General features: G+C 42.5%; 1 protein-coding gene across 57 annotated transcripts in view; it reads right to left on the bottom strand.

Moving 5' to 3' along the window:
• Adgrl2 (adhesion G protein-coupled receptor L2) overlaps positions 1-27926 on the bottom strand; it is a 618928-nt gene that overhangs the window by 130648 nt on the left and 460354 nt on the right. For 56 of the 57 annotated variants that reach the window (NM_001302210.1, NM_001302212.1, NM_001302209.1 and 53 more), the window contains 1 exon segment: positions 8491-8663. In NM_001302210.1, coding sequence (NP_001289139.1) covers positions 8491-8563 — 73 coding nt within the window. In that variant the 5' untranslated portion in view covers positions 8564-8663. 57 annotated transcript variants of the gene reach the window in all.

The following is a 27926-nucleotide window of genomic DNA, read 5'->3' on the forward strand; positions in this document are numbered from 1 at the left end:
TTTGGGACCATTTCCAAGACTTTAGGGCAAAGGCCACAAGCAATGACTAAAACAGCAAGCACATGGCACTCAAATGTTTGGATTTTCAGCAGAGGGATGGCCCACCAGTCCTGGAAAGGAAAACCAAAGGAAGATGGAGGTGTGAGGGTGGGGGTTGGGGGGTAGGGGAGACAAGGACTGATGGATCAAGCCACAGATACACAGTGAAGCAGAAACAGATGCTAACAGGATACTTAGCAACGTATAAATATGCAAGGAAGTAAAAGAGACTTTTACCTAGCGGTCCTGGGCAGAGCAACCCCTCCCACAAAACACAAAGGAATTATCCAAATCTATTCCATTCCAGGGAAGTCTTTCTTCCTAATGCTGAAGGATTTCTAAGATATGTTGTCTCTGTGGTCAGCTTTAATTATTTACAACTTTAATTTTTTTAATTATTTGTAAATATTTAATTTAGATAGTCACAACTTTCCTCCCTATTACCTTTCGTAACAATCTATGCACCCATCTATTGCATAAAGCCAAATCTTGATTTTTGTCTTTTTAAGGCTCCATGCAAAAAGAAATCTCTTCAAAGCAAGGACAAATCACTGAAAAAAATTTTAAAAGTGTTATTTTCTATGCTTTACTTTTCTGTTTTGTTTATAACAGCTGCCACAATAAATCTGGTCTTACCTTGACTTTATATCAACTCTAACCACACAGAGAATTGGGTTAATATGCATTCGCTTCATTTTAACTTAACTAACTTCAGAGTTTTAGGCCTGAGGATTTAGCCAGGGGTAGAGCATTTATTTGCCTAGCATGAATAAAGCCCTGGGTTCAACCCCAGCATTGGCAAATTTCAATTAAAAATATTTAAGAGTCAAAGGAAAATGCAAATGAAGAAACATTTAAGACATGGATGTAAGAGGTTTTAGCATAAAAATAGGGGAAAAAATTAAAGGAAAACAGGTATAAACCAGAGGGGAAGCAGGAAATAAAGCAAACGTAACAAAATCAGGATAGTTATTTCACATTTAATTGTTGTTTTATTAGACAATCTTCTCATTTTAAATTCTTATGTAGGAACGTGTCCAAGCAAGATAAATACTAAACTTACCAGGTTACCTAGGAAATACTTTTCAAAATAAAAACGCCATGAGACTACTATCGTCAACGTTTTGTAGTCTGACCAAAACAAAAGAGAACTTCACATCAAAAATCCAACTGCCTGACAATCAAGTCTACAAAAAAAAGTCTTTATCCTCACAAGCAGTCCTCAAGTCAGAAATACAGCAGGAAGGCCTTTATCTGATATTTGTTAATAAAGCATACAGACATCAGCATTCTCCTGTTCTGACTATCAGCAGGGACCCTCTTGGAAAGGCACTCAGGTGCCTACACCTTGTCTAGTCAGAACTCTAGGATTCCAGCCTTAGGAAACAACAACTGGCCTCAAAACAAATATTTCCTATGAAGGTGTTCATCTAGTTAACACCAAAAAAAAAAAAAAAAAAAAAAAAAACCCTAAGAACAAATGCCTGGTAAGTGAAGGTTGAAGGCAAATCTTTTTAAATCTATACACGGTGAATTTTAAAACAGCTATTTAAAGCCATTATCACCATAACAGATGCAAATGAATTTATCTTTGCTTCCACATGACTTTGTGTTTATTGACAGCATCACTATGTCCACTGTAGAAAATAAAATAAGATGTGTCTAAAGGAAATAATATAAAAGGTTCAAGGTGTAAACGTTATGCTTTCATTACATTTTATTACGCTTAGTTATCATGATTCCTTTAAAGTCTCTACCTCTCCCCAGGAAGATGCATTGCGTTCACACTCAGAATAAAAGCGGGCAGATACTTTTAAAGAAAAATGAGCTCTCAATGCAAGAATCATGCCAGACGTGAAAGTCAAAGTCGGGCGAGCCCCCACACCGATAAGAACAGATTATAAATGTTGTTTGTGCTCCCTGGAGCGTAGATAGGGAATCCCCTTCTCAGCTTTGCACTTTAGCCACGAGATCCCAAGGCCGGGACTAGTATTCTCTTGGAATCACTTCTGTCAAGTTGACAAAAGGAGTTCAGAGGCAGGGTTGAAAGATGTCAGGAGATATTCGCTAATCCACACTGATGTCTAATACATGTAGCCTGCATGGCTGTCATATGTCATTCTCTGTCAGGCAGAGGAGGTGAAGAGAAATGAGACTACCACGGGGTAGCGAGCATATGTTTCTGTGAGACGCTCCCTTAGTAAGGTAGAAGATAGATCTGGTTTTCAGGGCATACCAGGTCCTCATTAATAGTTATGTTCCGTCATTCCTAGCATCCTTTCCTCAGATTTAGCAATCCAAACCTGTGGTAGATTTTTTAAAGCAAAAGAACGCACGTTGCGTCACAGATAAAGTAAGTGGGCCTCAAAACAGAAACAAATGAATGGCAAATAATTAACGGAATGCAAGGCCTCCAAAAGGATTCTGCTTTCGATGCTAGTGTTTCTAATTAAGCTACCTTTGATGCATTATTGATTGTTGCCAATGGAACAATAAAGGTGAAAAATGACTGATTTGCAAGTGAAACTGGTTATTTCTAAAATGTACTTTACATTGAGAAAAATCATAACAACTATAAATATTTGATCCAGGCCTTCCCATCCGAAAATTAAAGCAGGGAGGGCACACACAGTCAAGGACATAATGCGAGTGAGGTTTGGAGGTGGCTGTTTGTGACAGACATGCTGATTTACGGTACGTTTTCAACAGTCGTGGAAAGACTGATTAGTGAAACAAAAGACTAGCTGAACAATATTTTTGCCACACCAGGGATGTTAAAAAAAAAAAAAAAAAAACCAGAATACAACAGAAAGTCAGAATTAAAGGGAAAAAGGGGGGAGGGGGGAATCGCGTTCCTGAATTTAGTCTCCAACTGGGAAACAGTGCGCACTAGCTCTGAGAACTAATGACCCACATAGGGGACTGGAAAGGTACCCCTGGCTCCTGCAGCCCCACCTCGTGGCTCCCAACAGCCTGGAGTTGACACCTCAGGCTACCACGGCTGCTCCTCTGACGTGCACAGAGCTGCCCAGTAGACAGGCAGACATGCACACAGACACATAATTGCGAGCAAAACCAATCTGCCAAGCACAGAGCTGCACACCTTTAATCCTAGCACTCGGGAGGCAGACATAGGTGGGATAGGAGGCACAGTCCAGCCTGGTCTACACAAGTGAGCTCCAGGACAACCAGGGCTAGGCAGAGAGACCTTGTCTCAAAAACAAACAAGTGAAATGAAATAAATTTTTTTTTCAAATGACCTAAGTATACTACTAAGAAAGTTTTTCAATGCATGTGGGCATGTAACCTGGGATTTTAATTTACGCAACTTTACTTCGCATTCAGAAAATATATAAATATATATCTTGAGCTGGAAACTAAGTAATTCTATTGCCATACATCGTGTTCAAATATGACCCTATCTGGTACAATTTATAAATGGGATTAAATTTACATTTCTTAAACCCCTTTGTACATCACTACCTATGGAGAACACAGTCAAATTATACTACACAAGGCACAATAGGGACTGTTTTAGGTGCCCTAAGAGGAGCCACAGTTACGTGCTCACCTTCTTAAAGAGCAAAATAAGCACCAGTTTGCACTAGAAATATAAATATGGGGAGGAAAAAACGTAAATGCCTTGTTTTGAAAGGATGCTAATTTCCCCATCCCCGAGTTTAAACAATGAGGTTGCATTAGCTATGCAAGGAACACAGACACAATTCCTATTAATTTAATGGGAGTTATGACTTCCATTAAGTTTAATAGGAGTCATACAGCCAAATCCCCACGTACCTTGCTAGAAATTCACGTTTTAGACATCAACTAATCAAACACACTGAAATGAACAAAAGTAGGTGATCGGCCTAGGCTGTGAAGTCACATGGCCTCCGTGAGTCGGCTCAGGAGCCCCGCAGGCATTTCCGGGAAGAAAAAGGACAAGAGGCCTCCCTGAAAACACCAGACTGAGCCTAGGAGGGCCACTGAACTGCACTCACCCCCAGCCGCTGATGGGATCTTTGTAATTTACTGTGGTCATTTCAATTTTTCTCCCCTTTCCTTAATTCACTGGCAAAACAGATTAAGAAAACAAGACAAAAATCAAACAAATTATGTTCGAGGAGCTTGATCACCCCGGATTAAAAATGAATAAAATAAAATAAAACTAAAAATGTAAATGTGAACCCCAAGAAAGCAAATGGTTTTACCAACTTCTGAATCATAGTAAATTAAAAAAAATCACAATCTTTTTCAAAATTAATTTTCAAACCTTACAATCTAGGAAGGGCCCGTGACTTAGTGACAGTAGCTGCCTAGCCTGTGGTGAGGACCTGGTACTTCTCACACTATTATCCTAATCTCCTGCTCCCTCCTCCAGCACAATGAGATCTTCCGGGATGAATGCAGACTGGCTGATTACTGGAAACCAGACGTCAACGTTCCCTGATTCTGGGAGGCTGACATGTGGTGTATGTGCATGTGTGCATATGCAGGCTCATGTGAATACATATTTATTGTACCATGTGAATTACAGAGACATGATTCTAGTGATCTAAAATGCTTTACTCTCGCTTCAGTTTAGCGGTGGAGAAGAATCACTTTTCCCCACAAAACTCAGACTATTCTGAAATATGAGTGTGCCAAAATAACTTTCCTAATTCATACTTATCCATAGCTACTGTTTTAAAAAAAGTCAATTTAGTCAAATAGCATTAGTGTAAAAAGCCACTTAGAAACTGGCTCTCAACTATATTCACCAGTATGTTCTCAGATTTTTCTAGATTTTTATAAGAATGTGAATCTTTATTTGCCATCTGCATTTATTACAACAGTTTTCTTTGAGTCTGTGATAAGCAACAGTGTAACCTGATTAATTACCTAGACTCAGAGCTCTGAGGTCTAACGATACATTTATCGCATAAAGGACTCAGCCTAAAGTCTGTATTGCCTGCCTTGCTGAACAAATGCTGCTTTTTGGAACCTGCACTTGAGCGAGCTCTCACCTGTCTGCCTTATACTTGCCAGGGTCCCATTATATAGCATAATTTAATTCCCTAGGACACAAAAAGTCAATTTACTTTTCTTCTTACTGATACATGATTCCACAGGGGGTTACTATGCTTATAAAAAAAATGGCCAAAATAATCAAAGCACACCAGGTTCTCAACAGAACTACCTGGTAAAAGGCAAGATTAGCGCTACAGAAATATGAATCAATTAAATGGAAAGTTTATAAAACATCTCAAAGTATGGCCTTCATACAATCCCTGTTTATGCAGAGACACTACGATCTCAAAGTTACATTGTCTCTAGTTTGAGTGGGGGAAAAAAAAATCACACAATAAACTGGTGGGCAAACAGAAAACAAACAGCTAACCTTTCAAATCATTAGCTTTATCACCTTAAAACACTGAGTACTGAATTGGCTTTTATGGGTACACCCAGGAAGCAGTGAGGGCGAAGTGAGGTGACAGAGTACCCCCCAGCAAGCACAAGGACCTGCATCCCCACCCAGAGCTGGAAAGGTAATACAAATAACACAAGTGCCAGACTTTGCACAAGAAATGTGTCGTAGCGCCAAGATTTGCCTAACCACTGACAGACAGCTGGACAGACCCCTCACAAATCTGGAGGTCCACCTTTGATGGGTACTGACACAGACCGAATTCAACGCTACCCAAAGCCTCCGTCTGCTTCCAAGGACAAAGCGTGTCCACAGGAGAAAATGAAAGCCCCGAGGATGTAAACATGGCCATGAACTTCGGGGGGGGGGGGGGGGGTGGTGGCACGGCTTGGCTGGGGCCTTCCCTGTCTTTCCTTAGTGCTATGAAAACTCTTACTTCTTGGATCCTAATGAAAGGGCAATGAACTGGCAAAAGCAGGTTAAATAATGCCATGAATCCAATCCTGCCCTTGGGCTTGGCACATCCCGGGGTGTCCCACACACTGCAATGCCCAGTTGAATCCCAATGGGTTCGTAAGCCCCCAACCCCAGCGAAAGAACATACACTCCCGAGTTAGAGGCCTACTGTGTGCATCTCTTAATCTCAAGAACCCACTCAGGTTCAACACCGAATAAAGAGCAAAGCGCGACAAACCCAGCTAGGCAACCTCCACGGAGCGGTCACGAGGACACCGGAAATGGTACAAACAGCTCTCATCTCTGCCAAAACAACAGTGAGGAGATGACTACAGACCTCCACTAAGAGCTTGTTATACAGACCGAAAGAGGGCCTGAGTTCAAATCACAGAATCCACGTAAAAAGTTAGGCATGGCACTGTTGGGGCAGAGACAACAGGATTACTGGGGCTCAATGGAATCAGCCTAGCTCCAAGCTCATTTTTGACACCTTGAATCCTAGAAAATGAGTCTCCAGGGTGTGACAAAACAGAGCCATCTATGTTGTCTTCCGTCCTCCACAAACCGAGAAGACCGCACGTCCCAGCATGTGCACGCACACAGACACACGCACAGTGAAAGGAAGGAAGAAACGGAAAAATCATGTAAGAAGTGCTTTAATGGCTGAGAGTTGGAGCTCCACTTCTGCCCCGTAGCCTGAACACCTAACTTTGATTAGTTTCTCAACGGGCATCCTCAGGTCATTATCTGATTTCTGGTAATAAAGGCGGCCAGTGTCGTATGCGACTCTTCTAAGACAAAGTTGCATGCCGCCGCCTACATGTTCCGGCAGTGTGTGCCCACTGAGGCTGCTCTTAAAGCCAGCAGTGTGAGGCCCTCTCAGGCTCTTTTTTTGCCAGTAGGAGGGAATTCCTTCAAAAGCAACACACCCCTAGCCTGATGAGGCAAAAATGAAATTTCTCTTAAGAGCGGATATGAATCCTGACCCGAGAGGTGACACTCGAAATAAAACTACCGCGTGTCATGAAGAAGCCTCTGCACGCTGCCCCCCGCAGGGCAAGGCAACAGTGCTGGCAGAGGGCTCTCCACCTTGATTGGAAAATTTTTCATTATTGGACTAATGAGCCGTTGGTCCGCACCTGGAACCTTTTCCAATGTATAAAAGCACTCAAAACTAACAGCAGGAATTCAGACAGCGTTTTTCCCCAAAAAAAAATAAAATACAATAAAATAAAAAAAAAACAGATGCAAAATTATAGACCATACATATGACTTTCACAGCAACCCGAGCCTGAGATTCATATTATTAAACTCAGGTTCCACCTGCTTATCATTATAGTAACTAGTTATTCAACACCGGACGCTTTCAGATTTCCTATCTTCACCTCCAAAGCAGAGAACTGTGTCATCTCTGAATGGAATACCAGCCTGCGTATAACTTCCAAGGGAATGTGTGTTCCGAATACAGAACCATTTCCAAACATCTCTAAGCACGTTAATCATTTAAATTACATCATTAAGTTGTGCTAATGTGCTAATCCGATGCGAGTATAACCAGGGAGACCAGGCAGAAAACACAACTTTAAACCAAGTCATAGGAACAATTCCGTTTGACAAAATGAAAATGTTGAGCTCCTTAAAAGTTCTTTACAAAGACAACAGACAACAAAGACAACAGACAATGGCTTTTCTAGGGTAGATACTTAATGTCCCTATCATTCTATCAATATGTAAAAACTGGAACTCTGAAAGGTGTACATAATAAGTCCAGTGCTTTACTATATTGAGATTTAAACAATCCACTGTATGTATGCAGATCTAAAAGATCTTTTAAAGTTAAGGTCTCTCAGGCTAAACACAGACACTGCCCTGATCTTCTAGCTGAGTTTTACTAGGTGGTATCCTCCCGCCTGGTCTAAAGAGCACCTGGATGAGGTTTTTTTTTTAATATGAGTATTAACAAAGACTATAAATAATGGGTATCAAAAAATCCATTTAGAAATTAATAAATGATAGTTTTCACTATTTAGAATTAAAAAAAAAAATCAACCCATGAGCAGTGTACTTCTTTGAAAATTAGCTCTGAGATGAAAACTACACTCAATGATTATTTATAATTTACACATTTTTATAAGGGCTGGAGTTGTAATTCAGTGGTAGAAATATTGTCCTTCTTAAGTATAGGGAAAGTTGATATTATTCTTTAAAAACTTTTCATACTGCAGAGTATGGCTGTGTATTCATAAATGAGAAATCTAACTTCCCATGTTGCTCTAATATGGCTCAGAAGCAGAACTAAGGACTGGGACTTCAAAACCAGAGTTTGAAAGAAAAAGCTAAAGGCAACCAGAACGTGTTGAGAAGTATTTTTTTAAATGTATAATCTGATATAAAATACAAAATAAGGTGCCTAGCACTTTTTATACCAGAAAACAGTGTAATGGAAGCAATTTAATCACAAACAAACAAAAAAACAGAATTCAACGCCCATTTTTAAAATAACAAACTAAGAACGTAGCCACTTTAACACAAAGCCAGTGAGATCCCCAAGATTCTCCTGGGTTTAAGAAAAGATGACTGTGTCTTACCTTCGGTATTCGGTGAGAAACTGATTATCATGATAAACCAGAGACTTCGCATTCTGCAACCAGAAGACACCATTATTGATCCCTTTAAATATTTTCCTTGTATTCCTTAATGAATCTAGTTATAAATGCCCAGCTTCATCGAGCCCAGCAGTCTGCATCATTGATCCTCATATCTGAAAAAAACAAACAAATCAATCACTTACTCTAAGACCTTGGTATGTCGTCACAGCAAATGCACAAGTAACAAAACTCCCGTCTCTCCATTTCTTAACTGTGACACACATGCTCATTTCATATCCACGAAGGCAGCTACTCCTGCATACACAATGTCTGAGACGTGCTGACAAAAACTCCCAAAATGTGTAGGTGTGTGTGTGTGTGTGTGTGTGTGTGTGTGTGTGTGTGTGTGTGTGATTATTCTAGTAATATTACCTTAGGAAAGCACGGAATCTCAGAAAATCATTTGAGGTAATACATCCGTCTCTCTATGACTTTAAACTTTTGATGAAAGAACTAGCTCTAGAACACAGATAAATGTATAAATACGTGAGCATTTGTTGATCAATGTAATTTAGTATTTTGTATAACGGATCGCAGAGCTGATGAGGTCATTTCTCTAAACAAAGGTAAACGGTTGATAACATGTGGGTGTGTTCATTTACAACACAGGCCATCAGAACGCCACCGCCTTCCTGCTAACGAGTCCCAGAATAAATGAGCAGTTAGTTACAGTCTCAAGGCAACTTTCTTTTAATGCTTTAGGTCTCACAGCATGGCTTTCTTGAGTAAATTGGGAGTTAAGATGAAAGGAACATCACCCAGTCTACTGGACCTGAATATACACCCACAGACTGAGCACTGTGTCAAGGGCATTGGGGACTTCTTTTCTTTTTAAAACAGCATCTAATTCTAGGTTATGGTGAAACTCAGGATCTTTCTATTCCAACCTGAGCTCGTAGGATCCCAAGGATAGACCACTGGGAGCCTTCCAGACAACTGGTCTTCTTTGGAGAATACTTAAGGAGACACAGAGTCTTACAATTCACATGCAATGAAGACAGCTCCCAAGTATACCTGAACCTCCCGGTCCAGCTATCCATGGTAAGGAAACCCTTCACAAGCTGCAACTGTGAAATTGATTGGTGTTTGCTGTTGGGCGGTGGCCAGGACTGGGGAATCGAACCCAAGGTCTAATATCTGCTAAGCAAGACCTCTACCACGGAGCTACCAACCCCAGTGTTAGCTGTAGACGTTTATAAAGTGGGAAGATAAAGCCACTTCTACTCCTTGCCTCTCTCAGGTTGTACACATGACTCAAAGTCTTGCTAATTTACATCCCATCGTTAACACACGAAAAGTAACAGCCAGGCAAGAGTCCCCTGTCCACCGAGCATTCTGTCATATCACCCTAGTTACTCATATTTGTTAGATGCTCCATGTACCACATTCTATTAGCAGTTCCCTCCATTTTGTCATGATGTAACTTCAATGGAAAAGCGGTCAAATTCTAAATGGTTTGAAACATAACATTCATCAAACTACAAAGGGATTATCACAGCTGTCAGCAACAGATATACCAAGAAGGATGTGAGAAACAAATTACTCTGAACCTACTCTCTAGCATTTGCATATAACAATCTACGACGGTCTCGGATGAAAGGCGACCAAGACATTTCTATTATAAGGAATTGGTTTTATCATGCCGACAGGTTAAGGGATAGAACTATGTCTATCTACACCCCTGTATATGCACATATACGCTTCAGCCTGTATTTTAGCTCTGAAGAGATTTTTAGGTGTGGTCATGACTAGGGGAGCCTTGGGGGAGCGGCAGTACAAGCTTTGCTATCAAAAGAAACAAAACAAAAATAGCCACCATGTTTCTTCCTCCTCTGAATGCAAATGACCCAGAAGGAAGGAAGCCATCAAAACATAATGCTGGAGACAGGACACCTTTCCATATGCAGAAGCAGCCAGCTCTCTCTGATAGTCTTCCCCACCGTCAGTCTCCTGTCCCAACGCTGAAAGCTATTCCACATTAGACATATCAAAAGGTGAGTGCTCACACACCCAACCGCTCATCAGTGAGCATCTTCTCACAGACTTCAATCTCTCCAGTCACCTGACCAAGCAGCTGAGAAAAACCTCAGTATGTGAATGGTATGTATTCATTGCCACAAACCAACGCTGAGCCAGCCTTTGGATGGCCCCATGCTCAAGCAAGGAATTCTGCCTCTCCAAGTTTGCCTTCCAATAGATTCTTTTCTCTCGGTGAGCTCTCCACACAGACAGCTTGCCCACTTGCAACACTCTGAAACCCGTTTCCAGTTTCTTACAGCGATCCAAGATCCGTCTGTCTTTGGTCACCCACTGTTTGAAAGAGTCCTTGTTTGTGGGGAGAAAAGGAAGGAAGAAATCAAGAGCTGCTGTCTGCCTTGTAGGAAGCAGCTGCCAAGATAGGACAGCCTGTGAGAGGGAAAGGCAAGAGAAACCACACAACCAAGACCTCTATTGTGGTCTTTGGCCAGCACACTGACTTCAGAAGCAGATTTTACGCACTGAAATCCTGTGTACTCTTAAAGCTTGAGAATGTGAAGCACACTTTACAATGTACAGTCCACTTGACTGGGAGACCCAGTACAATTGGCTGTTTCTGGTAAATAGAAGATTCTGGAATGTGTAAAATTGTGGATTATTTTACTCGAATAAAGATGGAGTTCATCTGCCTGTACAGTAAGGAAAAGAATATCAAATTTATCTTCCTCGTTCTACAACCTATAACGAATCACTTTTACATCAAATAAAATTATTTCCAGAAGTTCATACTTTGGGTGCAGTTTTTGAAAACTAAGTCAGATTTTACTGCTGTGATCCAAATTAAAAACAACCCTTCACTGAACAAATGTTAATGAAAACCAAAATACTTACACACCACAATGAACTAAGAATAGAATGAATGAATGAATGAATGAATGAATGAACGAATGAATACGGTGAAAGCTTTGTTCCCAGAGTAAACTGGAACCTAAGGAAACACATGGACGCTCCTGGGGCTACAGACCAAGCCATCACACCACCTGCAAACTCCAGCTCAAGGCAGCTGGCACAGCCTGCCATGCTGCTGCACACCTACAATCCGAACATGCTGCAGACTGAGGCAGGAGGATCACTGTTTAAGGTCACCTGGGCATAGATAGAGATAGATAGATAGATAGATAGATAGATAGATAGATAGATAGATAGATAGATAGACAGACAGACAGACAGACAGACAGACAGAAAACAGAGTGGCAGTTAGTTCCCAGAAAGCAAAATAAAACTTAGGAACAAAAGCAGAAATGGTCTACTGAATATCCTTCCAACAAACAAAAGATTACTGTGAAAAGTACCTCAGATTAACTACTTATTTGTGTTCAGATTTTCAGGAAATCTTTCTCCAAACACATCAGGAAGCAGCATGGCAAGGGCAAAGAATGGGCAGAGTGACACTATGTAACAGTTTATTTATACCTTGTATCATGTGTGGTAGGAAAGCTGGAGATGGCCTGGGACTCCTTGAACAGGCTCTAATTAGAATCTCTAGCTTCTGGCGGACAAACCTCCTGCTCTTTTGTCTCATTCTCCACAAGATCCCAGCTATTTCATCCTAAGTTGCTTCTGTGAACCACAAGCCATCGTCTACCCTACCTCGGCCGTGACCTCCTCAGATCTACACATCCTATTACTCAGCCATGTAAAAGTCAATTAATGTATCCCTTACTAGGGAGCCTTTCCCAGCTGGGGAGTGACTTCCAGGAACCCGGCTCAGCATTGTGCACATCCCAACAGCCCTGGACGGTTCAGACTCGGCTGTGGTTGGTAACCTGCTTCTTCTTCTTCTTCCTTTTGTTTAACAGCTGCAATAAACATCCCTGTGCCTTAAACTGTCAGCGAAATGACTTGAAAGGGAAGCGCCACTGACCAGTCCTCAGTCACGTCGTTATATGGCATAGGCCGGAAATCACATTTACAAGGACAGAAGATTAGAAGGCTGAGTTTCAGATAAGCATCATCATTGCTCCAACAGAACTTAACATCCGAGACAATCAAAGGAAAAGGAAATTGAACAAACATTTGCTGAAACGACTGATGAATGAAGGTGGGTTCTCCATCAAAAGCAACTACTGAGAACACTGGCTATTCAACACCAGGAGGGAAAAGAACCCTCTAAGTCTGTGACTGACCAGAGCCACAAGTCCTTGGTACTGCCTACACACTCACACTGCAGAAAATAAAAACAAGCCTGCACTGGGTGAGCCTGAAGCCGACACGTTAATGTATGCCGACTCTAAATGAAAGCCAAGGGTAGCTTCACAAAAATCAGTCTTTCTGATCTCATTTCCACTGTAAAACTGTAATGGTTATCAGGCAGGAATAGAAACCCTAAGACAGCTTCCCAGCTCAGAAAGGGGTTGCAGGGGGCGCAGAAAAAAACAGTGTCCATATTTCACTCACATAAATCCGCAGGGGGGAGAGACCGGCCTGCCCACACCCCTCGACCCCAGGAAGTTACAGATTCCTATCAGCTTAGCTAAGGCTCAATCAGGGTTTTCAGTCTCCCTAAGTAAATTTTGTTCCGTCCATAACAGAAAGGTTAGCATCAGCCCTCCTCACTCAGACCTGAGAAAACGCCAACAGCTCTGGGAGGTTTTCCCCAATAGATGCCCAGAGCGAGCAACCTTTCTCAACACCCGATGCTTCTTGCGGCTCTGAGTTTATTTCCTTCCCTTCCCAAGGACAGGATTGGGGGTGGAGGTGGCAGAGCCTAAACCTTAAAACCACGTGGCCAACCCGTAGTCCCCACCCTCTCCTCGCTCCCTGTGCCTAATCCCAGCAGGCAAGGGTACCAGTACCCGAGGTGCTTTCTGACTCTTTTCCGCTAAGGTCCCCTAAGGGTCATTGGTCTTACCCTTTATCGAAACCTCCTCGTGGTGAAGGACTAAATCCTCCTCTGGAGCCCAGAGGAGCAGAAAGACTTCGGGAATTCTCCCACTTGCGTCTGCTTTATGCTATGATCTAGGAGTCTTGCTGAGCCTGCAAAAGAGGCCGGAGCTGTGGCCACCAGGCACGGTCGGTTGGGGCAGGCTGCCATCCTCCTCATTAAAACCCATCCAGTTGAAATGACAAAAACAAATAGCTGTCATTTTCAAACCAGTATGGGGGACATCTTATGACAGCCCAGAAGACTCGCAACCTAAGTTCCAAACAGAAGTGGGTGGGGCGGCGCAGCCACAGAGCGGGTGCAGCCACTTGCGCCCTGTACGCCGGAAAACGGACACACTCCTCAAACTTACTACTTGAAAAAGAATGTTGTTTTTTAACCAATGCATTTTGTGCTTCTTGTTAGAGAGTGTTTGGAGGATACTGACAGGGTTCTTGCTGTTATTGCTCTTTTCCTTCTTGGGGAAAGGAAAAGCTATTCTGATTGAATGGCTGGCTGATTTGGGGTTTTTGAAACAGAGGCTGAAGTAGGTCAGACTCACTGAGTAGCTCAGGGTAGCCTTATCTACCTCCCTCTACCTCCCAAAGTCTGGAGTCACGGGGGTACGTCACTACACCTGACCCAGAAAAGCTATCTTTATGTACGTGTTTATAATCTGTTTGTAGACCGTGTGCATGTATCCCTGTTCCCATGCATGTGTTCCCATACACCCACATATGTGTACACAGGCCCTAGGCTGACGGTCAGTGTCTTCTCCATCTCTCTTCCCGTTACTATAGAGGCAAAGTCCTTCACTGAACCTCTGAGCTTCTTCATGCCTGCTGGCTGACCAATCCTGGCTGGTCCAGCTAACCAGCCTGCTCCAGGATCCGCAGGCTCTCCCTGCAGAGTTCTGGGATTAAAGGCATCACACACACCCAGTGCCCAGGCAGGTTTTGTTGCTGTTGTTGTTGGCTGCTTGGTTTTGTTGGTTTTTAGCTGAATACCCAAGAATGGGCACCAAGACTACAAGTAAGATGGGAGAGAGGCCCAATCAGTAATCCTTGTGAGCATACAAAAGCTCGCTGCTGGGAGGGTCTGATCCCAGTGTCCTTGGCTACTTTTCTGACTTCACTCAGCAGTCTGACCTTGACCACTACCCACCAACCCGCCCGTGAGCAGGTTCTTACTGAGCAACCTCTAGTTGTCACACAACTGAGGGAAAAACACACGTCGTCCAATGGGAGATCACCCTCCAGGTCAAAAAAACACGCTACATGAATAAATTCCGTGAGTAAACAGCCGTGACGGCCTAGCAAAACAAACATGTAAACAAATAAAAATTAAGTGAAACTCGACGGACAAACCACACAGTTTAAAGTGAGAACCGTGCACACGGGCTGTTCCAGAGCAGGTCCAGCAAGCTGGGAAACAGACCCATAGTCTAAAGTCACAGGGCCCACTAAGGAAGTGGATCAGATGAACGCACTGCCTGTGTTCTAATATAATTTACTTTCGAATGAAAAATGTAAACAATGTCACTCTGTTATTATGAAAGTGCTGAAAACCAAGAAGAATAATGAGTTGATTTTCAAAATGTTTACAAGAGCAGAGCTAACATCCCTTAGGTAATGATAACTATGTATTAACTTAATTTTTAGTATTTCCAGTTGAGCTCCCTTAATTTTACCCATTTATATTGCTATTTAAAGCGCTAACAATTACATGTTATAAATTAACAAATTATTCCAGACTGATAAATCTCATGAATCAAACTACCTGGGAAGTGGCTCCTAAGTCAGAAAAACAAACACAAACATTTTCTCCAACATAATTAGCAATGCGCCTTAATTATCCTAGAAGTCGGTAGTCAAATTCCCTCTTGGTCTGTGTCTACAACCTTTAAGTGAAATCCTAACAGCCGGGCCCGCTGTATCTCACAACACCCTGCCACCACCAGAGGTTTCTCTGGGGTGATGAGGTATTCTGAAAGATGCACACAAATCATCTTTTAAAATATAAAAGTGACTTTAAAAAATATCTAGCAGGAGCCTGGCATGCTCGTTCCTGCAGGTAACTCCAGTTTCCAGGAGGCTGACACAAGACTACTTCATATTCAAAGTCAGCTTGGCCTACGCTCTCTCAAACAACAAAGAGCCCACGAGCAAACGAACTAAAGACAAAGTAAAGCATAAAGCTGAAAAAAAAGGAAAAGATCGGCGTCCAGCACCACAGGTTTGCAATAAACTAGTGAGCAGGCTAGCTCTCCCTTGGAGACTACCGCTTTATACAGCACTGAGCGATTCTGAGCTTCTTTTACACTGCAGTGGGTCTCTTTTTTTTTTTTTTTTTAAGCGTTCTACCTGCTTCTCATTGGCTAATGAGGAACTCCCAGACCGTTCTGACCTTGAATGCTGAAACCAATGCTTTCCTCTTTATTTCACATACTAGTTAGTCTTGGGGGTTCTGAGAGAATTGTTTGAAAAACACCCAGACTGTGATTAAATTAAAACTTTATGGAGAACTAAAATATGCTAGGAAATGTCAAATAAAGAATATGCAAGACAAGTGATTACTAAATTCTTAGAACTTCGCAGTAACAAATATATTTCATAGTCAAGTTGGAAGGGAGCAACAGAGTTTCTTCATGGGCGTCTCTCCCACATGTATACTCAGATGGCCTGATACCAACTTCATTTGTCACTCGAGGCTGAGAGGCACACTTAACCTGCCTCCTGGGAACTGGGACCCTTGACAAACATCTGGGTCTCTACTTCAGCAGCTTATAGGAGAGTAGGAAAAGTCAACAACTGTGTACTTTTCAGATTTTCCCAGTTGCAGCCTTCTGGTGCTGATTTCACCCTAAATAATATGAAGGAAAACATTCAAAGGCTTCCGCAATGTGACTAAACTCCTATAGTATCGGCAGCTACGATACATAGGGAGCCTGGAATAATCATTCCATTCACGTATTCTACTCTCCACCTTTCCAGAACACTAGACAGTCAAAATCAGCATGTCAAGAGGGACTTCAGGGAGGAAAAAGCCCTGGAGTGAGGTCCAGCCCTGGAGTGAGGTCCTCTTAAGTCTCCAAGTTCCCTCGTAGTGTGTATTCATCAATGTCCACAAGAACAACTCAAATTTATGGGCTTCGTTTTAAATTTCTAGAGAAAAGGAATATATCAAATGTTTCTAAATAATTAAATCCACTACCAGTGTTACAAGAATCCGTTTGAGTCCAAATAAATGAGCAGGACAAAGTGTTGTCTCCCAGAATTAATTCCAAAGAACAATGAATCCTAACATAGCCTTGCCTAAAGACTGTGAACCTATTGTAAAAGTTTAAAGCAATGTCAGAAAGGAATTTGTCAACATGTATCTTCAGAAATAAATGCCAACTCTGTCCTTTTGAACAGTTGTTATATAATACATTTTTAAAGATTTTGTTGAAAATTTTAAACATTAAATTAGGTTAGTGTGTCCCACTTAAACAGTTGGAAGAGGCCTGAGGTTTTGAGAAAAGTGATTTTCAAAATTAAATGTAATTTCAGAACCCCTGGTAAAATGTCAAATGACACACAGGAGACAAAGTATCAGTGTCTTACAAAAAGCAAAAGAGGGCTATAAAAGACTGACAAAAACTCACTCAATGTTTAAACAACGTTACCAGACTTCCTCATTTGGTGATGAATTAATTTATTAATTAATATACAGAGTATATGGTGTATACATAGTATAAGGACTTCTAAAACACTTTAATTAGAGAACTTTGAGGGAGCAATTGTTTTATCGTTGCCTTATTACATACAAGAAAAGAGGAAAAATGTGTGCGGGTCTGATACCTGTGATCTCAAAACTTGGCATGCCAGAGAGGTGTGCCAGCCTGGACTACAGAGTGAGAGCCTGACTTGGGGGCAGGGTGGGCACACAGTGGGTGTCTTTAGTCTCAGCAGGAAGACCACACATAGGGCCAGCCTGGACTACACAGTGAGACCTCCATTCTCCAAACCCAAGGAGCTGGTGTGAGAGGAAGGACCCATAAGGGCTACTGATAGTTTAGATCCCCTGCATCTGAAGTTACGATCCGTGTCATTCTATTGGGAAAGAGTAAAACCACCAGGTTATATGCAGGGACTCTGGAGCATGGTAGCAAGGATCAGGTAACATCATCTGTCAAGGACCAGAGAGTTAAGGCTGTAGGAGTCAACAGTCTGTGTCACTACCCAACCACTGTGTGGTGAAGGTTAAAGGACTGAGCATGGCTAGGTAGCAGCCTGGCTATGGCTGACCCACCCTGAAGATGCACAAACTCTGACCAGAAAAGGACTGAACACTCTCAGGCCTGTAAAGAACACGTGACTACCGGAGTCTGCTGCCATCACCTACCCCCTCAGTCTGCCGGCTTTAGAAAACTAACCATTCGCCATGCTGGTGAGAAAACCCAAACACTACTATACTGACAACAGACAGTCGGGGACAATGTTCCAGACAAGAGAACAGAGGACATCATCATGGCAATCTTACTACTTTGTAAGGCTCGGGAAAATGCAAACGCCATCAAAAGAATGACCAGGGCCTCAAAAGTAAGGCTCTGGGAGAAGACCCTAGGAACTGCCCCCTACGCATCATGGGAATGGCTGCTGGAAAGGTAGCTTCCAACACTGTTTGGCACCGCTGTCTCTTCCTTGACCACAAGAGACACAGGATCTGTCCCAGTTACACTGGGAAATTCATAAATTCAAATTTGCTGAAATTCTAAACATTCTACAAGACCGAACCACTAATATCACCCCAAATAACTATGAAGTCATAATTGGGATACAAATGATTATTTTCAGAGCTCTTTATTCCTAGATGCACAACCAGCCCTTATTTTTTTTAGCAAATGTGACTTTCTGCAAAGGTAATGTCCACTAAAATGCAACGAACTATAACACACAACTCGTAAGGGTAACATCTCAAGCTACAACAGGTACCATATAAAAGTAAACAAAGGCTGAACTTTTCTACAGTGTTATACACATAAGACAAAGAAGAAAGGAGGTTACAAATTCTTAATAAGAACATTATATTATGGTAGTAGTAATCTAGGTGTTTTACTGGAAGTAAAGTGGATTACTGGAAATGAAGTTTTAAAATGTCCTTTCCATTTTAAAGATAACACGAAATGACTTTTTTTCATGTCTCTGGCGATAAGTATAAATTTGCCACACGTTTAAAGGGTGCCTTCCCTCTTCCCACCCAGGCTCATGAATTAATAATTCAGTGCCATTAATACAAGGAGATAAATGATAAAGAAGGTTAAGGCTCATGGGCCAACCATACACACACACACACACACACACACACACACACACACACACACACACACACACACACACTTCTGCTAGCAGTTAATATGTCCGGACCAATTATAGCGAAAACTTTTAAACAGTTTCCAATAGCGTTTTTTACAATCTAAGCAGCGGCTTATACACACACAATTTCACAGGATACATTCCTAATAAATCTCCTGCTGGCCCCAAACAATCATTCGAGGGGATTAAAGTGCAACAACTGTTAGCATTAATAAGGCTTTGCAGGCTATGTATTAAAGAAGCCTCGCCGCCGCTGTCGGTCCCTGGAAAACCTTCTGGCCCGGCACACTGAGTAAGGATGAGTAAGACCTATCTTAGACTGCTAACCTACACTAAGAGAGGAACAAATTATCGGGAAATAGAAAAAAAGAAAGCCCTGCTTTCACAGCGAACGGTTGGTCTGTGTGTGGACCTAACTTATTAACTGTAAGTAGATAGGCAAGCACACCGCTGACATCAGCTCACCCTCGGTGTTTAAAGCCAAGGCTCCCCTGAAGCACTATTTGAGTTTGGGAAAGATGGAGCTGTGGTTTGTAGTTGCAGACTTTGGGGGTTTGTTGTCGCTTATCCCAAATACATAGTGTTGCCTCAATGTGATAGATAGATAGATAGATAGATAGATAGATAGATAGATAGATAGATAGATAGATACGTACATACATACGCAGACAGACAGACACATAGATAGAAAGATAGAGATATATAGTAGCAACAGGAAGCTGTAAGTAGGGTCTGCAAGGAAGGATGAGGATGTATTAGGTAGAAAAGACAAGTTGAAAATAAAAATTAAAAATCACATTAGTAAAAATCCACCCCAAGCTAACTCCAAAAATATTTAATCTAATGCTCTGCTTGCTCAAATTTATTCACTCGATAAATTGCGAATACGTCTTTCATGTTGACGTTACTCCAAAGTCTTTATTTGTAGGAGACCTCTCTCTCTCTCTCTCTCTCTCTCTCTCTCTCTCTCTCTCTCTCTCTCTCTCTTTTATATGTAAAAGTATTTTATTCTGACCTGATACAGTTATGCCAAAGCAGCCAATCAGCAGGCCCGGTCTCCTGTCACCAATTGTTGCATCATGTTGACAGCTGGATTGGGTCAGGTTATGTCAACTCTTTAACTGAACTCTTGGAAATTTTATTTCTTAAGCTCTTGATTAAAAATTGTCAACTGCCAATCTTTCTTCAACCTAAGTCTCTTGGGAGTAAGAGCCTGTGATCCAAGGACCTTGGCAGGCTGAGGCAGGAGGATGGATAGGACGTTCAAAATCACACTCACCAAGACTGTACAACTTAAAGACCCTGTCTCAACCCAAGGAAGGGGGAGAGACTGGGGTCAGTGGTGGGTGCCCGCCCAGCAAGAGAAAGGCCCTACCTCCACACTCCAGCACCACCACCAGACAAAAAATCCTTCCTGAGGACACACTTGGTAGGAGGGACTGAGCTGGGTATCACGGGCATCCAGGAAGGCCAACAAAGGCGAGGAAAAGGGGCAGACGCAGAGCCCTGCAGTCAGTGTGTTGACGAAGGTAAGTACTCCTGGTGCACAGCCGTTCTTGGCTGTAATCCTGATTGGATGTAATGAGGAGGGAACACAGCAAATATAAGTCAGATTAATCAACGGTGGGGAAAATAGCATCCTAAATCCATTTATCTTTTATCTCATATCTAAATGTGAAAATGGCCAGTCTCTCTGCGTTTTCCAGTGTGTAAAGATCTGGTCTGTTTGATTCATGTTCTCAGACCACACTAGGCTTGCTTCTGTGTGCGTCCGCACCACATCTAACTCCTCTTCCTCCCTGCAACCCCTCGGCCACTTGCCCTTTGCTAGAGAACATCGTTTGTCCCCTATTTAGGTCCATCACTTGGTTTTCTCTAATTGGAGCTTCTGTGCAACCTCCAAGACACTAGGGAACGATGCTATTTTTAACCACGCTACAATGTGCTCGCTCGCGAATATCGAAAACTATCTGAAGAATCATTTTCAGAAGCTCATGAGCTAATTGTAAACAGACCTCACGGCTTTCTCATCTATCACGTCATAAAGTGCCAGATACCATTCATAACATAATGCCTGGCAGGAAGCAAACCCACAGTAAAGACTCTGAAAGGAAGGCAAGAAGCCAGGGAGAAAAGGAAAGCAAAGGAAGGAACGATAGCACGGGATGTCACAGGCACGGTCAGGGGGCCATAAAGGAAGTCAGTGGGGTTCAGATGCTCACAGGTACAGTAGGGACACATTTCAATCTAAATTAGAAACAAATTTACAGAGGGCTTTCAAAAAAGGTGTACTTTTTTTCCTGGGCAGGCCTATTTTCCAATTAAACACTGAGGAGTACGCATGAACAAAACAGAAATGAGTATTCTGTCAGAAAGATGAATTTATTGGTATCATATAAATTACCACCTTATCATTCTCAGCATCAGCTGGAGTCAAACAAACCCCTCCAGAGAAAAAGTAAAACCACTGCATCTCCTCATCTTAAGGCTGAGGAATCAGAGAGGTACCAAATTATGACTGAAATAAAGCCTGCAGCCCTAGTCCAGGCCAGGAGAATCACCCTGAGCAACTCTGAAATGCTACTTAGAGCAATAATAGTAGTACACACACACACATGCACACACACCACACACACATACACACACCACACACACATGCACACACACACCACACATACATACATACACACACATACACACACATACACACACCACACACATACACACACATACACACACCACACACATCACACACACCACACACACATACATACACACACACACATGCACACACACCACACACATACATACACACTCACACACACTGCACACACACATACACTCACACACAAATGCACACACAAATGCACACATACACACACTCACACACACAAACATGCACACACACATACGCATACACACAACCATATACACAAGCACAGTTATGCATATATGCACACACGTTACACATGCAAATCCCTTATAATTGACAATTTAGAACTAAAGCATGTGAAATTATATGAAGCTACTAATATTGAATCTGCTAACTTTGCTTTTAGATAAAAATTGAAAATGCATGAACAGATTAGACACCTGTGTTGCAAAGTTCACCCAAAAAAATCTCGAATAATTTTTTTCTATTGCAAATCTTTTAAAGTAAAATTCAACTTCCCCATATTCAACATATGGGAAAATAAGTGCTTCTATCAGTAAAGCAACTCTTCAACATTGACATATCGTGGAACAGGGGTAACATATAGGTTAAAAAAAACCTACCTTTCTCTCCGTTCTAAGTAAATATGTGGGTCAATGTCATTGTGCTTATCTAGCAGGAACAAGGCCCAGGTCAATTGCCAACCCAGAATGAAGAAAGAAAAATAAAATGCAAATGCAAGACCAATCAGTAATCCAGTTCAGTCACCACCCATGGGTCACCCTGCTTCTGAATGACTTGGAGGTAAAGGCCAGCTGTCTGTACCATCAGGCATCTTCTCTGAAATGCACACAGGGTGGAATGTTACCTTTTAGTCCACGATTCACAGACGACTGAAAAGCCATGGCTACTCTGAAATCACACCAGCGTTTGCAAACTAATTATCCATAATACGTAAATTCAACATTGACAATAAGCCTAAGCAACTCATTTACAAAGAGACACATAGGTATTAAATATGAAATTTAACAGGCTTTAATAATTAGACTCTGTAAATGGTGTGATGTGTGCGTCTGTCCTAATTTGGTTGGGAGGCGTTTCTCACGAAGCACTTCTTAAACTAAACTCAAGGCATTTATCTGGCATTTCACTAAATTAAAATCCTGAAATCCTACGGCCTTATGTATAAATTTAGATTTTATTAATACTTTAAATCAAGCCATAGCTATTACTCAGTATCGTGTAACGCAATTTGCAGTAGACTTCTGCTGTGAAAGGAAGAACTCAACGAGACTCTAATCAGATTCTAATATAAGGCGCTGTGGAAGGCAGGGAACCACCCTCCTGTCCCCTTCAAAAAAAATCATCATTTCACAATTAAAAGATAATGCACTGGTGATGCACCATCACCCACTGAGGGAAAGAGCTGTGAACAAATGCCTTGTAGCATTCCAGAACATGTTAGGAGGCCAAAAACACCTGTGCTAGCGTCTCACGTACAAATTAAATGCCTTTGATCCACATGCTGCTGGATGCCTCGATGGTAGCAAGGTTTGGGAACAGCCTCAGCACAGACTTGCTAAAATATTATGAAAACATCCCATTCTATACCTTTGCCTTACAAACATGGAGAACGTCACTTTTTACGACACAGCATTGTTTTTAGTTCCCACGACCCGCTAAAGACAATGAAATTCACACTTCAACACCAAGAAGAAAGTCCAGTTCACTCCCTGTACACTTCGTGCTGATTACCTTGAAATCTTGTCCCCAGCATGACTGATCCTTTGTGAAGGAAAGAGAAACAAGTCCACATCCCAGGCCCTCTGACAAGATTCCCTGACTGACTCTCTTTTCAAGACATTAATAGGTAGGAGGATCCTAATGCTGGAGATGGTACGGAGCAAGGCATGCTGGGAGCAGGGATGCTGGAGCAATGACTGAGGGTTGGGGACAATCTGCTGCTTCCATGCTTTCTGTACGGGAAGTCAACCAGGCATCACATCACAAAGGGGAAGGGTGAAAGCACAACCTTTTGTACTTAAGTCCCAAGATAGGGTTGAGCCAAGTGTTCCGACATTTCCAGGTAGCGGAAGACAACAGTACTTCCGGTTCTCAGTATCAGACCTTAACTTTCACATGGTAGTCACTGAGTTATCGTCTAAGCTACCTGAACTAGGAAACCTATAATAAAAAGGGAGGGAGGAAGAAGGAAGGAGGAAGGAGGAAGGAGGAAGGAGGAAGGAGGGAGAGCGGGAGGGAGAGACAAAGAGAGAGGGATGCAGAGAAACGGCAAGAGACACACAGAGAGATTATGAACGGGGTGGGGGGAGACCTTAACCTTGAGCAGAAATGAGAAAAGAAGAAAAGGAGAATCTGGCCAAAACAAACTGACAGAAAGCAAAACCTGAAAGGTAAAAATGGCTGCCAAAAGACATGGGCCGCCTGAACAACCGGACCAGCATTCACCAGCGTTAAATCTACATCAAAGTCAGCTACTGGGAAGCATTTACTCAGGGCGGATCTCCGAGTTCGAGACTCCGTCTTAACAGACTGCATACTGTCTAGAGGCAGCCCAACCTGGAGATACGCCCAGAGCACCCAAGATCGCATGCCTACCCTACTGTTACCGCCGCTGTGTCGGAGTTCCGAACCTAATTATTATCCTCTTGACACTCAAAAGTACTCACCTTCTACTCAAAATACAGTGAAGGGGCGTGGCAAAGGTTCGAACTTGTCCCCCAGCAGAAACAAAACTCAGGCTGGGGCAGAGCTCCGTGGTACCGCTTTAGCCTAGCTAGATGGAAATCCCAAGTGACTCCAACCTAAAGGAGACCCCGAGAGCCCACTGTGGCTGACATCGCTCTGAACCCACCCATCACTGATGGACCAAGTACAGCCTGGCAGCTGTTCAATTAACACATGGCAAAGGACCACCAGTCAAACTGCTTACTACTGCCACCTAGGATTGGGACTGACTTCTCTGTCTCTGGTTTTGAGACAGGCTGTGTAATAGGCTGACCCGGAACTCCTGGCAATCCTCTTCCCACTTCTAATCAGAGTATAGGAATAAACTACCATGCAAGCTATGAAATTCCACCAAGTGTTTCTCACGCCCATAGAGAACAAAGGTGAGAAGAGAACATTTCCTACTTTTTTAATATGCATTTTTAATCAGTTGTGTTTAATTCAATGAAATATATAACATTGGGAGTTTATGATGACAAAAGAGGAAGATTAACTCAGTAAAGATTAGCCGTAATGAATTAAAAAAATATTCAGGGGTAGAGAGACTCCTAAACTTCCTAAGTGAACAGACTGGTAACCAAGGAATCCTATGACTAATGACCATTATTCATTCACAGACTTCTTACAACAGAGAGGCCAGAACAACGAGAAACATCTCAATGTGTCCATCCCGGAGAAAGTAGAAACTTCGAAATAGATTGCAAAGCTGTTGACTATCGAGACTCTCAAGAAAAATCAATAAAGTGACTGAACATCCAAACTTATAGCCTATAAAACCTGTACAATGTCTCATTTTATAAGGACATTTGGAAGACACTACTTAAGCACACAGCACTTCACCCCCAAAAACACTTCCAGGGATGGGAATAAAAGAAGGAAAAATCTATCTCTGCATAAGTATCACATTAAAAAATAGACGTATTGGGATTGGGGATATGGCTCAAGTGTAGAGTGTTTGCCTCGGATCACATCAGCAGGACTACCTTCCACCCACAGCTTCTAATGAGGTCTCCATCCCTTCCAATGTATTGCCACTCTGTTTCGTGGCTACCCCACATCGGAAACTAGCAACTCCATGTAATATTCTCTCAACTGAGACTATAAACAGTTATGCTCTACATAATCCTAACGGAGCAAGCAAGCTCTTCCCACACGGGCCTCAAACTAACACGCCAAGTCTGGCTTCATCCACTTTCTGTGGATGTTTGAACCGGCAGTGTTCAAATGTATGCCTACCTCAAAACTGTCTGTATCCTGCAGCCCTCCCTCAGACAGGCCTGAAATTTAGGTCTTTCCACACCGACTCATTCTCAAGATACTCTTGGCAGTTTCCACAGCTTTCCCTCCATACTTCATCTGGTCACGTCCTCACAGCGTGCAAAGCTCCTGTTTCTCCCACAAACCCAGCGAGCCCAGACCTCGCACGGTAGAGCCTCTCCTCAGGAAGTCCTTAAAAAATGTCTGTGCATCTGAAACAAACACAAGGAAAGCCTACCAATCAAATGTAGACAAGAGGAAATGTATTTACCAGGGGTCTTGTTCTTGGAAAAGTTAGAACACGGTGTTTTAAAAGACAGCCTTGGAAGACCAATGCAAGCAAATGCATATTTTTGGTCTGGTAATTTGGGCCAACATGGTACCAGAAATCGTGTCAAATTTTTGAACCCACACGTGTGGCCACAATAACCTCTGTGGTATTACAGGGAACCAAAAATAACATCCTCAAGGTGAAATACAAGTCAATGCAAATACTCTGGATTATTAAAGCAAACCCCAGGCCTCGCCTGCCACTCACACGCAAACACCATCGAAGGCAGTTGCTCTAAACTGGAAGAATGTAGTCTACTTTGATTACGACTGTGGCCACACATAAGTTACGGATAAGTTGCATTTTAAGAAGCCTTTGAAAATACTTCTTGTGGCACCAAAATTTCCCAGTTGTGGACACGTTAGCGTGGTTTCTTGAAACCAGGAGAGAGAAGTCATAAGAAAATGGCAAAAGCTGAATTATTCCGGATTGGTAATACCTTGCAGCCTGAGGAAACTAAGCTGTCCAAGACAGAGGGTGGCTGACACTCTGCCAAGTGTTAGGATCTGCTCATTCAAATGCACTGTCATGACCACCACTGAGCCCTGTCATGTCCGTGGAAGGGAGGCGTCAGCTGAGCTATCAGTAAAATTAGCAGTCTTGTATGAAACACAGTGTCAAAGACAGGAAGACCTGCCATTCGGGTAAATAAGCGAACAGGGTAATGGTTCTACAGTTTGGAAGAAAGGGGTAAGTTTCTGGTTTTAGTCCTAACTGTGAATGAGATGTTCTCTTTTCCGTTCAGTCTGTAAAATCTACCCACGTTAGACCAAAAGTGCACCACTCTGAGTCGCTTGTATGCATGTGACACCTGGGGTCGCTCAGCCATCACCAGACTTAAAGTTCGGATACAGTGAACGCCTAACGTCTACTAAATTTGTAACTGTTGTTAAGTGTAAAAATGAGGGGTCCCTGTGCATATTCCACCATCTACCCTGGCTGCGGTCGGGGATTTAAAATGTTTAACTTTGCTTTCTAACACCTACATTTCCTTTTGGACTTTGTCTGGGTTTTGTGCTGGGGACTCAAGCACGTGCAGCACATGTGATCTACACCCCCTAGCTCTCCTTTAACTGTGTGTTAAAATGGTGGACAATGTTAAGGCTTTCGTAAGTGCTTGGTATTAAAAGAGCCCATTTCCCAAACGAAGAGTCTGCTCAGAGATAAGAGACTGATGGACCCAAAGACTCTGAGATGGGGGCTCAGCAAAGTTGCCCTCACTGAGTGCTGAGGAACTGGTAGCCATTAACGCCAACTACATACTGCTTTGTGGACTTTCCTACTACTTTCAGTTGGACTCTCTTGTAATGATCCATTACAGCTCTCTACCCAAAGTCCTCTGCTCCCAATTCCATATGTTTTATTTTTTAAAGCTTTGCAATCTTCTTCTTAGGAAATAAATACAAGCCAAAATGATAACAAAATGCAAACTGGCACCAAATTTTATCAGAGTTGTAGAGGCTAATAAAAGATGAGGCCGGAGGGGGGAAATTGAGACTTGGATCTTACAAATCCGCTCATTTACAGATTAGAAGTAAGGGACGGTGGATCCTGTTGGCGGCCAAGGACTGAGATGATCAACCCTGCTAATTCCAAGCCAGAGGCACCAAAATGTTTGCTTTATCATAAACTGGGAGGGGAATGACCAAAATAAATCAAAGGCATCAACTGTGTGGGGTGCACACTCCCCGCCCCAACCCTCGTGTGTAAACTAGCTTTCCTGTCCCTTCAAAACCACTCCACCACCCTCAGGAATTGAGGGTGGCAGCACACACATAGCCCTGCCCCTGTTGTCTTTAAAGAGCTTCAATGGAAACTTCTATTGCTTTTCAGAGCACAAAAACAAACGCAAAGAAGAAAGAAAATGTGGTTAAAAAGTTTTCTTTCTACAGGCTAGCGAAGGCCATTCAGAGTTTACAGTGAGTAAGGATCATACTTAGCACCAAGGGAAACCTCTCACAAGAGTTTAACAATGCCAAACATAACAGGGTAGGGGCATCTTCTCCTGTAGTAACCGGGAGGACAGGAGACCCTCAGAAGTCACACAAGAACAATGTGCCTGTCACCTACATAAAACTGCGGTAAAGTAAGTTAGGCCCTGCTAGAGTCCATGGAAGCTCATTTTACTCT

Source organism: Rattus norvegicus, chromosome 2 (genome assembly GCF_021556685.1).
Source record: "Rattus norvegicus strain SHRSP/BbbUtx chromosome 2, alternate assembly SHRSP_T2T, whole genome shotgun sequence".
In the NCBI taxonomy this organism is placed as follows: domain Eukaryota; kingdom Metazoa; phylum Chordata; class Mammalia; order Rodentia; family Muridae; genus Rattus; species Rattus norvegicus.